The sequence below is a fragment of the Heterocephalus glaber genome, unplaced genomic scaffold (genome assembly GCF_053883595.1).
Source record: "Heterocephalus glaber isolate CG9 unplaced genomic scaffold, H.glaber_assembly_v1.0 deba00000594, whole genome shotgun sequence".
Classification (NCBI taxonomy): Eukaryota; Metazoa; Chordata; class Mammalia; order Rodentia; family Bathyergidae; genus Heterocephalus; species Heterocephalus glaber.
The window spans coordinates 25,246,501-25,261,125 of NW_028258151.1; the positions used below are offsets into that span (position 1 = coordinate 25,246,501).

The 14,625-nt window shown below is 36.9% G+C and overlaps 2 protein-coding genes across 5 annotated transcripts in view; one reads left to right on the forward strand and one right to left on the reverse strand.

The window, feature by feature from the left end:
- Positions 1-449: 449 nt before the first annotated feature.
- Rag2 (recombination activating 2) lies at positions 450-3,804 on the reverse strand. Its single transcript, XM_004852014.2, has one exon. The coding sequence runs from the start codon at positions 3,628-3,630 to the stop codon at positions 2,047-2,049; it is 1,584 nt and encodes a 527-aa protein (XP_004852071.1). The 5' UTR covers positions 3,631-3,804; the 3' UTR covers positions 450-2,046.
- A 164-nt stretch (positions 3,805-3,968) lies between these two features.
- Iftap (intraflagellar transport associated protein) overlaps positions 3,969-14,625 on the forward strand; it is a 73,526-nt gene continuing 62,869 nt past the window's right edge. For 2 of the 4 annotated variants that reach the window (XM_004852011.4, XM_004852012.4), the window contains exon 1: positions 3,974-4,075. The gene's annotated coding sequence lies outside the window, so the exon portion shown is untranslated. Of the gene's footprint in view, positions 4,076-14,625 lie in introns of all 4 variants that reach the window. The other 2 variants (XM_021264333.2, XM_021264334.2) reach the window with 2 other exon arrangements.

A 14,625-nucleotide genomic window follows, 5' to 3' on the forward strand; every position in this document is an offset into this window, starting at 1 on the left:
ACATGCACCCTAAAATAGGCTATGATGGTGAGATATGAGTCTGACTATGGAGCTCAGTAAGTTCAAAACTGAACCATTTAGATGACTGCATCTTGATTTCATCTAGTAGAAAACAAAACCAGGGTAATAATTCTTTAGGCATTATAGACACATCAAGATAAGGGGCTATATGTACCTCTTGAGGAAATATTACCTTTGTGGTCTGTAAGATATTTTAACTTCAAAGTTATGTGCTCTCTACCTACAAATAGAAAAGAAATCAAAGTAGTGATCCTGAAAAAGTTAGTTTAATTTTACCTTTATTTGAGTAACTGTAAATAATATTAATTTGAGCAAATCAATAAAAACAGAAGACTTCTACATTTTATTATTCTCACATAGGTGATAGAAGCAAAAATTCAAATCAACATTACAACAAATTATTCAAAGAGAATATTCATCAAGCAACATTATCAAAGGCGAGAGAACATGATTTGGTTTGGTTTGTCCAACTCCAGTATCTGGGACTTGCAGGCATTGGAAAACAACCTGTACTCTGGGGTTTCATTTACTGTTATTTCATGCTGCTCCTAAGTTTGGTAATACTACCTTAAACACTGGAATTTCAGTGAAGAATGATGAATGGGAGACTATGTCTGAATAGCTTAGGATAAAGTGAAATATTTTCCCAGAAAAAATGTTCCAGGACAGAAGATACTTATTTTTAAGTTCATCTAATTATCAACTGAAGTCTTGAAGCCTCAAAATTAAGATTTGCCTAGCAAATCTAATTGAATCTTGGCAAAGTCAGTGGTCTTGTAATATTTGCTGATAGCAAACTGCACAAGTTAACTAGATACACACACATTGCACACATTTTAAAATCCCCATTTACAAGCTCCTGCTTGTTCTCTTCATAAAAATTTTGAAACTTTTATTGTTTTGAGGAAATAATCAATATGGATTTTCTCTTTGAGATTTATTTGGTCATTTCTCAGTATATTTTCACTCATCTGTTCTCCCCAGAATGCTCAATATCATTAGTGTTCTTTCTCCTCGTGAAAGCTCATTCAAATAACGGGACCAACTGGCTGGCTTTGACACATCATCAATTATCATATTATAAGGGGGGGATATCTGAGGACAGTGCAGCAAATTACCTTAATTCAAAAACACATGCCAAATATGTTGTAGATTATTTTTTCCTTCATGTCAGTGGAGATTATATATAAACATAAGTACTTTTATTTAGCCAAGAGGCTAAAGATTTATAAAGAGCACTAGTGTGGAATTTTGGTTTGAATTTCTGGACAATTACCAAATTGTTATATTGCACACAGAAATTAATTCCTTTGTATTAGCTTCCTTTGGGTTCAGCTGTACATGTTGCTACTAAAAATGATACAAGTAATATAAATATATATATTTTTCATCAATTTTATTGGCTTATTTTAGGTATACAATATGCTGACATTCATTTTTTTTTGTTTTTGTTTGGTACTGGGGATCAAACTCGGGACCTTATGCTTTTGAGGCAGGCGGTGGAACCACTGAGCTAAATCCCTGGCCCCTGATAATTGAGAATTTATACCTTTACATAATGAAATATATTTTGATTATTATTACTGCTTATTTATGATCTCTTAAAAAATCAGACAAAATTCTCATTTGATTAAAAAAGAATGCAAGAAAAATATGGAAACAAAGCTTTTGTAAATGGAGAGGGGATGCAGGATTGAAGGGAGGGGAGGGAAATAGGAAAAAAAGAATTAAGACATATTATGTACATGTACAAATTCCCTATGACAAATGCGATCAATATGTATAGCATGTACTAATAAACAAAAATTATCATTTAAGATATCTCTAAGGAAAAGATTTTAAAAATGTATAGGTGCTAGAATGACTGCATTTATCAATACCTTAAAACACGAGCACTTGTCACATAACTAAAAGAAAACAGGAGCATGTTCAATAAACAAAAATTGAGAAATATGTTTATCATTTTAAAAATATGCTTAAAAAATCAATGCACTTGAAAGTGTTTTTTAAAAAATTTTTGCTGAACTAATCAAATAGTCTTCTAAGAAAAGATTTTTTGGCAGGAGTCAAGACTTTCCCAGAGCCTTTTTTGCAGACAGGTTTCATTGGAGGCTTTTTTAAGGGTAAGACTCTTTTTGGAGTTTGCAGTGCTCTTGCTACCGCCACATGCTCATTACAGTAATACTTGTTGCTCCCTTCTGACAAATGGATGAGTGTGCGTTCTGCTAGATCCATGCATTGGGCATGAACCCAGTGGCCATCTCCATGAGAACAATAAATCATGGCAGGTTTGTTGAGCTCAGTTGAATAGAATGGTACCCAAGTGTTGATATCCACGCCACAAGTAGGGCAGCATGTTATCCAGTAGCCTGTCACAGACTCATCTTCTTCATCATCTTCATTATAGGTGTCAAATTCATCATCACCATCAAAACTATTCGCTTCTGCACTGAAACAAAATTCTTCTGAATCTTCAAAGGGAGTAGAGTCTCCTGGATCTTCTGTTGATGTCTGACTGTTTGTGAATGTTTTCTGATCTTCATTCATATCATCTTCAGAGCATTTCAACATATAAAAATAGAATGCTTCAGAAACAGCCTGTTTATTGTCTCCTGGTATGCCAAGGAAAACAGTTCCATTCCCCATGTTATTTCCAAACCATATCTTGCTGTGCTTAATATCTGGGGTCCAATCTGGGGTTTCCATCTCACAGATTTTTATCTTGTTATCTTCTAAAGAGACAATGTTGCAGACCATTCTCTTTTGATTTTCAAGCTGATAGCCACCAACAATAACAAATTCGTCACTGTTAGTTTGAGTCAGGATTGCACTGGAGACAGAGACTCCCCCTGGCAAGACTGTGCAATTCACAGCTGGGCTTCCCAAGGGGAGATCAACCCTTATTCTGTACAGGTTGGCCGGGCGGATGTTACTGGCAAGTGAATGTCCTCCTAAAATATAAACGGTATCATTTTTGGCAATAGAGACATGAAAAGATAGTCCATCCTGAAGTTCTGGAAGAACATGCGATGTAGCACATCCAAATTCAAAATCCACCAAGAAAACATGGGGGAAGCAATCTGCTACACTATTCCACTTTTCTGTGGTTCTTTGGGTAGAAGGCATGTACGACCGTCCTCCAAAGAGCACTCCCATACTTTTCCCTCGACTGTACACCACATCAATGGAATGACCATATCTGGCTTCAGGAACATCTCCTACCAAGTCTTTCTCCGTGCAGCGGAAAGTAACTCTTTTGTTGTTCTTGTAAACAATAGACATGACATACATCTTATCTGAAAGCTCATTGTTTGGTGTTTTCCCTCCATGGATGATATATTCATACTTCTCAGACGCCAAGCTGCCTTTCAACGTGCAAGTAGCTGGGTAGCGAAGAGGAGGAAGGTAGCAGGAATCTTTAGAGAAAATTGCAGGCTTCAGTTTGAGATGGTTATGCTTCACATCAAAATGGAAAACCCCAGTGGGGCAGGATCTCTTCGGCCAGCCTTTCTGACCAAAGAAAAAAACTTGCCCATCAAAATTCATAAGTGAGAAGCCTGGTTGAATTAAGGCTATATTATTACCGACCGTTACCATCTGCAGTGACATATTTTCCAATGGTCAGTAGATCTTTTATCTGAAAGAATTATAAAATAAAAAGATTTACACTCTCTCGTCGCATAAATCACTATGCCCAGATGCCTTCACATGCAAAAAGGCGTGTTTAAAAAAAAGTCCTCCCACAAGTTTACAATAGGACCAGATGAACAAAATTCAGGGAGTTAGGTATGCAAAAGGGACCCAGAACCTTCTTACCTAATACAATCCAAGCAGCTGGGACATATTTTGGAGCTGGACTATTCGCCCTTAGACTTCTGGGAAATATAGTTCTTTTCCTCTAAGAATCCACACACGTTAGAGGAAAGAACTACATTTCCCAGAAATCCTTTCTGTACAACCCAGTAGCTATGGTAATTGTTTTTGTTGCTCCAAAACGGGAGATTTCTGGGATGGCTCTCTGAATAAGGACGCCAAAAGTGCGAAGTGACTAGATGTGAGTCGAGGCTCAGACCACTGGTTCATGGGAGGGGAGAGGTTGGCACACATCCAACCAACCTTGAGTTACGAGAAGGCTGCAACACCGGGATGGGTGTCGGGCAAACCCACGTCCTGGAATTGCCTGATCCTTCCCCGGAGACTCTTAGAAACAGGTGACCCAGCAGGAGGCAAAGTTGCTTCTGGCCCGAGTATGGTTGCCTGGAAACCGCACAGTAAAGGGACCCCGAGACGGAGGTGTCAGTACGACTCCTGCCTGGACGCTTTGGGCTGGGCTCAGAATTACACTCTCGAGGGTGCTTGGGTTGCTAAGGCAGGGGGGCTAAAGGGGCCGTGGAGGTTACACAAACTGTGATGATCTTAGAGAACCAGACACCTGGCGTGCAGGGGAGAAATTGGCTGATAGGGATTTTACTATTCTGCATTTAGTAATGGAAATGTACTAATTAGATTTCTGCTGGTACCATCGTAAAGGCCCCTAGTTTCCTTAGCTGCCTTTTCTCCTGCTTTTAGAATTCTTTTAGGGAGGCAGAGAAGGTTCCTAAACACATCTCCCCCTTCCTCTTTCTAGGAAGATAGTCTTAGTAGATTTTATTTCAAATCTCTTTCCAGCTCATGAACTTTGCGGTAATTCTTTAGTAATTAGTAATTCTTTAGTAATCTAGCAAGCAGGCACTAAGCAAAAAGGTGCTAGAATTGTTCAGGATTGCATGTTTGTATTATGACATTTAAAACGACACTAGAAGTAAATTTGATAACTTCTAATTTTATGATTGCTATCTCACGTATAAAGATGTAAAAATATATTTCTTGTTTGCCAGGGAAATTTTAGGCACCAAAAGTTAAGGGAAACACAGTAACACAGATTCCTTTGACTTTTAGAGTAAATAGTTAATATACTTAAAAGCAGAATTGCTCGACTGGCTAGATACAGTGCCAGCTCTGTCACTTACTACGTGACTGGCTAGATTCATATCCCAGCTCTGCCGCTTACTAGCTCAATGACTTTGGGCAAGTTATTTAACCTCTCTGTGCCTCAGTTTTCTCATATGTAAAATGGATAATTATGCCTACTTCATAGGTTGATGTCAGTGATGAATTATATGTCAATTATACATGTAAAGCACTTAGAGCAAGCTTCCCACCCTATATGAAAGTTATTATTATGATTAGGCCTGACTTTATCAAAAGCAAGACTGTTAGAGCACAATTGTCCGGCATTAATGACAACGGATACACAATTGGAAATGGTTAGAAGGGGCTTTAGCGTATTGGAATGTGATCAGTGGATATAAACTTTTGAACTAATGAACTGGATAAATATATATGCTGAGGGTGCTGCTGCTGAGTTAATGTAAATAACAAGAGATATTTTATTATTTTTGTCATGTCTCTAACCCTTCATTAATATGCAGGATCTAAAGTTAGATTTTCTGAGTACAAATCTGGGGCTCTACTAGTTGTTGTGTTACCTTGGGCAAGTTGTTTTCTCTCTGTCTATCTGCAAAATGAAGGTAATATTGGTACCTATCCATTGGATTGTTTTGGGAAATAAATGAGATAACACATGCAAACCACAAAGAAAGTGATTATCGTTGGCACTATAAGGTGGTTTTATTGCTTGGACCATTCTGAATCTGTCGTCATTCTAATGAGATGTTGTTGTTTTTTATTTTCATTGTTTGCCTGGAAGCCTTTTGTAGATTGGATGTCATTAATTGCTAGACATTCTCTTGTACTTAATAAATTTTTTAGTTTACTTTAAGAGGTTCCTCAAGGTATGATCTTTTACTAATATCCTTGTGGGTTATTAAATCAAGTGAGGAAGTGGTGCCTTAGAGGTATTATTGCCAAGTCTAGGAAAGCAAGCTTTTCTCTTCCCCAGTCCATCGTCATTTGTAAATTCAGCAGTTAACCCTGCTTGTGAAATGACCTAGCCAAGTGGTTTGTTTTTTGGTGGTCTATCCAGGTATACGTAAGAGAAGGCATCCCAACAAGTAAGAAAATTCTATCCATAGGCACTAAAAGAAAATATTATTGATCCACAATTCAGTAAATGAAAACTGTAGGTGATTACACTCGGCATGTTACGTGATTATTTATTTTCAGAGAGTCGCTCCATTTTGGGTAAAGGGACCTCTGTTGCCAAAGCTTGCTTATTTTTAAACACCTATAAAGACTGATGATATTGGGATATTTTGCTTTACTTACTTATGTTTTCAAATAGAGACCATAGTATTTCTTTCATGATTTTAGTATAACCGTATTAGTTTTATCTTAGTTATAAAAAAGTTTAAAAAAGATTATACTAGATCTAAAATAACCTACTGAAGAGTTTTTCTTTAAATAGACTAGACAAAAAGAGGCAGATTTTTAAAAATAAGACACTGTTCTTCAACTGAGGGAAATTTCAAAGTCAACGCATTAAAGATTCTTTTTAAAAGGCAGAGATATAGGACCGACACACTTACTCAATTTTCCCAACCCCATGCTAACATTCCTCAGCAGGGAGATTTTCATTTATTCACTTTGAAGCCAGGGCATAGTTGAGTATCAAAAGAGGACTAATGGTGTAACGTCTGGGTTTGTAGTTTCCTGGCTCTGAACTCACTTATGTTTTCTTTCCAAAGAAAGTTAGGGTACTCTGAGGCATTAAATCTTACTGATCAGTGCTCCTATGTTTCCTGATTGCTCCAAAATAGCAAGTAACCTCATGTACAAGGCATCTAGTGCCTCATAACTGCAGGCATTTGGTGTGTGAGTTAACACTATTTTGTATGGTTAATCAGGTTTGAGGCATATATTATTTGATTTTTTTGGCTGGCAGTAAAACCAAAATTAAGTTTTTCTTCCTACATTAATACCAGAGAAACATTTATGTACTAAGATTAATAATAGTGCTCTGAAGGTATAGAAATTAAATCTTCGCAAACAGCCAGAGAACAAGGAGCTCCACATTTTCTAAATTCTGCTTCATCCTTTCCCCATCTGACCCACTGTCCATCTGTAACTAACACGTTGCTGAAGTGTGTGTCATCATTCCCTTCAAGTTTACAAACAAGCTTTGGTAGAAATGAAGGTATTGGACCTACCTGAAGGCCAGAGGGCCTGCTCACCCCTCTCTGACTCTTTGCCGTTAAGCCAGGTATTTAAATCAGCACTTGGGGCAGATTCACTCACTGCCTACTGTGACTGCAGCGAGCAGAAGGCTGGTGGCCAAGAGAGTGTGTATGGTGCCTACAGATGTTCTAGTGAACACAGATCTAACGGGAGTAACTGACTGTGACCTTTTTTATTTTTCCTCTTTGATGGCTGAGAGAGCTATGCACCAGAGTGTAACTCAAGATTTAACTATTTCATTACTGACAGCAGTGGAAATACAATTTACTATTTATTTGTAAAGCCCTCCCCCAACCCCAAAACCAAAACCAAAACCAAAAACACACCAAAAAAACAAAGGTCCGGTTGAAACCTGATTTATTAAAATTAAAAAATATTTTAAAAAATGAATATAGTTATTCTGGTTTAAATAAATATTTATTGTGAAATCAAATATTTATGTGAATCAAATGAGAAATTACTTGCCCTAAAGCAAAGAACATTAGTACCAGTGCTAGTCATGTTAACTTTGTTTTTTTAAACTAGTTTTAAAAATTAATATATGTTTGTGATACATAACAATTAAATTCATCTTGGGGAATTAGTACCTGTACATATTGCATCTTGATCTTTTCTACTTCCCCTTTAAATTGAAGTGCTCATCTATGGTATTATTTTCTTTAATGCAGACTCAGAAGGCAGGAATTGTAATTGTTGGAGGGTCTCTACCAACTTCATGCCAGGTAGCTACAGTGTGTGATACTGTACAGTGTAATGATTAAGAAAAGGGAGTTTGGGGCCCAGCTGGCCTGGTTTCCTTTGCCAGCCCTGTCATTGTCCAGGTGGAGTCCCTAACCCTCAGCCTTGTTTCTCCATGTCTGAAATGGAGATACAGAAATATTTATCTTGAATGATCGGTAGGAGAATGTGAAATGAGATAACAAATGTAAAGTCCTCAGCCAAGGAAGACATTAAAATTCCACAGTTATCTTGTTAGCAAAACTACATTATAATTTTTAATAGTTTGCATGTGTAACACAGTTTCTCTAACCACCCACTGTTGCTGGTTATTTAAATCAGTGCTCATGTGGCTTAGATGATAGAATGTTGTGATACAGGCATGCAAATCTGGGTGTGAGTTTCAGTTCTACCACTCAGTAGATGAAGGGCCTTTTTGAGCTTTCATATTCTTATCTTTAAAGTGAGGAATATCCTTATATCATTCTAAGGACTTATGGAAATAAAATGTCTGGTAAAATGAATATACACAAGAAATCTTGCCTAATGATGATAATGTTATAGATATGCATGAATAAATGACTTTCATTTTTTTTTTTTTGGTACTGGGCATCGAACTTGGGACCTTGTGCTTGCGAGGCAGGCGGTGGAACCACTGAGCTAAATCCCTGACCCTGACTATTTCACTTTTAAAGATACATTTTCAGGGTTAACTTTTTGAAAAATAGATGTGTAGCTTGTTGAATTTCATTTGGAATATTGGTCTGTCTTTTTAAAAAGAACCATCAATTCCTCTAGTTACTTCCATGATGATTTTTATCTGTCTGCAAAAGGATATTTGTAATTTCCCTGACCTATTAATATTATTCTATAATGATGGTGACCTTAAAATTACTGCAATAATGACAGTGCTCATAAAGTTGGTGCATTGGGTATCTACAGAAAATACAAAATAGAAACCATGGTTAGTTTAGGAAAGTGTTTTAGCCTTTAGGTTTTACAGACATCAAAAATTAGGTAATTTGTAGCATAGCAGTTAGTTGCTGAATTGGTAAATTGTCTCCCAAGGGGATTGGATATTAGTACCATAGTCCTTCTCCTTTATCTCTGGGTTCACTTTCCTTGGTTTCAGTTGCCTGTAAAGTCAGATGTGTTCTGAAAATATTAAGTGAAAAATTCTAGAAATAAACAATTCATAGGTTTTAAGTTGTATACTGTTCCGAGTAGCATGATGAAATCTTGCACCATCCTGCTCCATCTCACTGGGAATACGAACAATCTTTTTGACCAATGTATCCACACTGTGTACACTACCCACCGATTAGTTACTTAGTAGCTGTCTCCATTATCAGATGGACTGTCATAGTATCACAGTTCTTGAGTTCAAATAGCCCTTATTTTACTTACCAGTAATGCCAAAGCTCAAGACTCCCAATGCTGGCAAAGAAGCCAAGAATGCTTCCTTTAAATATCATCTAACATCATCATGGAAAGAAGGATGAGTACAATATATTTTGAGAAGGAACAAGAGACAAAGAGAAATCATGTTCATGTAACTTTTATTATACTGTATTAATTGTTCTATTTTATTAGTTATCATTACCATTTTTTTCTGTTCCTAATTTATAAACCAAACTCTATTATAGGTATGTATTATAGAAAAAATTATGTATGTATAGGATTTGGTATTATCTGCAGTTCCAGGCATCACTGGAGGTTTTGGAATAATAGGGAGAAGGATAACTAATTGGCCTCAGATAAAGGGGGTATCGTGGTAAGCCGTATTTATTGAACATCCACCATGTGCAAAATCATGTAGAGAATTAGAAAAGAAAATCATAAACACGAGCCTTTCTCTTAAAGAACGTACACGGTAGTAGGATGCAGCAACTTTTGATTGCTGATGAGAACAACTTATGTTCTTCCCACATTCAAACTTTTTATAAAAAGTTTTTAGACGTTTGTTAGGACATTGCAATTATAGGCTACTCAACCTTTTCTTGAGGCAGAATCAAATTCAGATTTCTACTGGAATGTATAGATGTTCTAGTATATAGTAGATACAGATATTAGTATCTAGTATGGATATAGAATATATAAATTTGTCCTTCCTTGGATCAAAACAGTGGAGAATGACTATAAGTCAATCTGTAGTCATTAATAAAAAAGGAAAAATCATTGGAAAAAAGCATAAAAGACAATTTCAAGCCCAGCACCTTTATTTTTATATTCTAACTACTGAAGGATAGAAAGTGAAATAACTTGCTAAGGACAACATGGCTGGAGGGGGCCGTGTACATGGTGACTTGGGGAGGCAGAGGAGAAACCCTGCTTTGTGGACTCATGACTGTTTTATGAAGTGCCATGTCCCCTCAAGCATTTCCCCCCACACTGTAAATGGAAGAGCCACTTAAACCACAGTATCACTTCATGAATTCACATGTGTTGAAATAAGGCTAGTGGTAACTTTTCACAGCATTAGGGTAGGCATAGACAATTGTTACTCTTTTAATAAGTGGCTAAGTTTTAAGGTAATAATACAAAGAGTATTGGAAAGGGAGATGTTTGGTTTGTTGAGTGAATTCTACAATAGTAGCCACAACCGAAACTGGCAAAGAAGAAAAAAGAGGAAGGAAAAGGAATCACGAAGAAGGAAACAATTTACAGTTAGGGTGATGGATTGTCAGGCAAAGGACATGACAAGTGACTTGTCATTTTTAGTTAAAGCAATTAAATATGGCCATCTGACCAGGATGACAGATACTTTGCTATAAAAGTCCCATGCCCTCTGTTTTAAGGTGCCCTGTTTGCTTTAAAATAAAATGGAGAAGTTTCAGAGGAGCTTTTCATTGTTGTGCTGGAAAAAAAATCACTTAAATTTATTTTTGCAGGAAGGAGTTTGTGATTGTTTGCAAATAGAAAACATACTGGCAAAGAAGACATTTGTACATAGGTGCATGTAAAGATTATGTTGTGTATGCTGAGGCAAAACTGCCAATAAAGTGTTGAGAGAAATTGGAAGCTGGGGAACCATTGCATTATTTCTGAAAGCCCATTTATTATTCCACAGCCATAGGAATTTTAGAATTAATAATAGCTGAGAAGCACCTCTCAAAAATCTTATTTCTGTTAAGAGAATGCCAAATGAAAAGGTCGATTTTATTTGCAAGATTTGGCATTTTGAAACACTTAGAAATGTATTCCTACAGGCAGAGTTGATTTAGTTCAGTTGCTCTACACCTGCTCCTAACCAGCTGTGTGGGTTTCGCTTTAAAGTTGGCTTTTTGGTATTGTAGAAGTGCTGTGCATGATGCAGGTGGCCGTAAGGCTCAGAAAGTAGGAGAGAAAGGGATCACTTTAATTAAGCAAGGGTGCCTTTGTGTCATAATTGTTATACAATACAGATAAAATAAACATGAATGCATTTATGCCTAGTGGTCCATCTTTGGGGCATTAGAAGCAATAGGACATAATAAAAGTTTTTCTCCTCAAATTCTTGTTCCTTGAATTCACATATGAATTTCATGCCAAAAAATTAACAACATGCAACCTTCAGCATAAATGGGTTAGTGGGATGTTGCATACCACATGAAGGTGGGATTACATTTGAGCTAATAAATCTTGTATGATTGAAACGCTATTGCGTGATTATATAGTTATAAATTTGACCTAGAAACCCTAGTTCTTTTGGGATCAACAGCCTCATCAGGGGCCTTTTGAGAAATATTCACGGAAGCATTCGTTGTTGTCATCCGTAAGTCACTGCTGCAGCTGGTAATGTTTCCGAGGTGAGGAGATGAATTTTGAACATGGTTGAAGTATTTGTAGAATACATTTTCTTGATAAATGTATCAGGCGAGAAATGAGTTAATGTGCTTGTAGGAGTGTTGTTGGGGATGAAGGTAAAGTGTTCATTCGTGATACACACAACTGTAAATTTTTCAAAAAAGTAACGAAACAAAAGTGGCGGTGAAAAGTCATCTTCCTGACTTCAAAAACAATAAATTTTCTAGGTTTGTCCTGTGAGTGTCCCCTGGAGAGTCCCTGTGCAAAGTTAATCTGTGTGTGTGTGTGTGTGTGTGTGTGTGTGTGTTTTAATGATGGGAAATGAGCAGGGAGAGTTCAAATGCTTAACAGTTTGCATTTTTCTTTGTTTAATGGAATTCATAACTGTGTAATTGAAAACAATCTAATACTTAGTTGACCTGCCTCAGTGAGTCAATGCAGACATTTCTGGGTTGACTTAAATGGCTGGGAGGAAGTATATATTTTGGGAAGCTAAAATTGATTTTAATGCAATCTGCTGATGGACAGAAAGGCCTAATGAATGAGAACCTCCAGAAACCTCATTATACTAGGTTGGGTGGATGAGCAGGAAAGGAAAGCAAATCTTTCAAGGGGAAAGTTTCTGCCTAAGCTCGGCACTTTATAGATTAGTGTTAGTCCCATTCCCCACTGCTTTCTGCAGGGGGAAATAACAACACACCTGAGATCCAACGTTCTCAGTCAACTTTTATTTTTGCGATAGTGGGGATTGCACCGGGGGTGTGCTGAACTACGTCTATAATCCACTTTCTTTTTTTTTTGAGACAGGGTCCTGCTATAGTAGTTCAGATGGCCTTGAACTCACTAGGTAGCCCAGCCTGGCCTTGAAGTCATGATGATCATCCTGCCTCAGCCTCCCGAGTCCTGGGATTATAGAAGTGTGCCACCATGCTTGGCTTCTCAATAATTTAGTGATAATTTTCTCTTCCTAATTATCTTTTGTCTTAATTGGTTTACCTTCCTTCTTTGCTCCACTCTCCCCGTTTTTAAACTTTTAATTTTGAAATAATCATAGAATCGTAGGGTAGATTCACAAGAAGTTGAAAAGAAATGTACAGGGAAGTTCCATGAACCCTTGGTCAAGCCTTCTTCAAGGTTAACATGTTGCAAAACTGTAGCATAATATTAAGGTTAGGAAACTGATATGGCATTTATTCAGATTTTTCCAGTTATGCACATGCTCATTTGTGTGTGTATAGCTCAGTTATATCATGTTAACAGCTACCACAATAAAGGTATCCAGCCGTACACAAGACTTCTTGATATCCACCCCTCCTCTCTCCAACTACCATGGAATCCATTCTTCACCTCTATAATTATATTATTTTACAAATGTTATATAAATGGAATCACAGGTACATATGCATAGTCTTTTGAAGCGGGCATTTTTCACTCAGTACAATTTTTTTTGATTCATACAAGTTGTCACATGAATTGATAGTTTTTCTTTTATATTGCTCAATAGTATTCTTTGGTGTGGATTCACCATGGTATGCATAACCATTCACCAATTAAAGGACATTCAGATAGTTTCCAGGTTGTGGTTTTTATGAATCAAGCTTTTATGAGCATTCATGTACAAGTTCTTGCATGAAAATCAGTTCTTATTTCTCTGGGATAAGTGCCCAATAGTGCAATTGCTAGGTTGTGTGGTAAGTTCATTTTTAGTTTTCAAACAAACTGCCAAACTATTTTCTGGAGTAGCTGAATCATTTCATATTGCCACCCACAATGTATGAGTTACCTAATTCCTCTGCATCCTTGCCAGCCTTTTGAGGTATCACTATTTTTCATTTTAGCCACTTTGGTAGGCATGTAGTGGTGTCGAATGGTGATCTGAATATCTCTAATGGCTACCAATACCAATGATCTCCTCCCATGGTTACTTGCCGTTTACGAGTATATATCCTCTTCAGTGGACAGTCTGTGCATGCCTTTGTTTCCTTTTTAATTGGATTTAATTTTGAGAGCTATTTGTATATTCTAGATCAGTGGTGGTGAACCTATGGCATGCGTGCTGTAGTGGGCTGTTTGTATCATTGAAAGCTCTAAAAGGTTCGCCATCACCGTTCTAGATGCTAGTCTTTTATTAGATATGTGATTTATTAATATTTTCTCCAAGCCTGCAACTTTTTCCTTTCACTTTCTTTAACAGGGTATTTGCTTAAAAAACTTTTTGATGAAGTTCAGTTCATCATTTTTTTCTCCTAATGGATCAGAAATTTTATAGTTAAGTCTAAGAACTCTTTGCCTAGTCCTGTATCAAGTTTGTCTATGGTTTGTTTCCTTTATAATAAAATCTATTTTGCCCTGCTATCTTTTCTGTTCTTTTTTAAAAAGTAATTTTATTTTTCCTTAAATTTTTACTTTTCATTAGTACGTATTTACAGTGCATAGTGATTATATTCATCATGGGAAGTTGGTACGTGTGCATAACACATCTTAATTATTTTTTGTCCATTTCCTCTCTCTTCCCTTCCCTTCCCTTCATCTCTTGGTTCCCTTACCATTTACAAAACTATCTTTTCTCTTTTTTCCTTTCTGTTCTTTTTTCCTTTCATTTTTCTTTTTCCTTCCTTCCTTCCTTCTTTTTTTTTTTTTTGTTTCTGGTACAGGGGATCAAACTCAGGACCTTGCGTTTGTGAGGCAGGTGGCAGCACCACTGAGCTAAATCCCTGGCCTCATTCTTTCTTCTTTGAGATGGTGTTTCACTATGTTGTCTAGGCTGGACTTGAACTCTCATAATGCTTCTGCCTTAGCCCCCAGAGTATCTGGGATTACAAGTGTGCATAACCATGCTTGGCTGCCTTGCTATGTTTTTATTTTTCTTATTCCTATTACTTTCTTCATTTTAAAATATTGTCACTCAATTCCATATTGCTCTAA

Excerpts from the sequence above, each read along its gene's own strand:
- Rag2 (XM_004852014.2), bottom strand. The coding sequence starts at position 3,630 with ATGTCACTGCAGATGGTAACGGTCGGTAATAATATAGCCTTAATTCAA.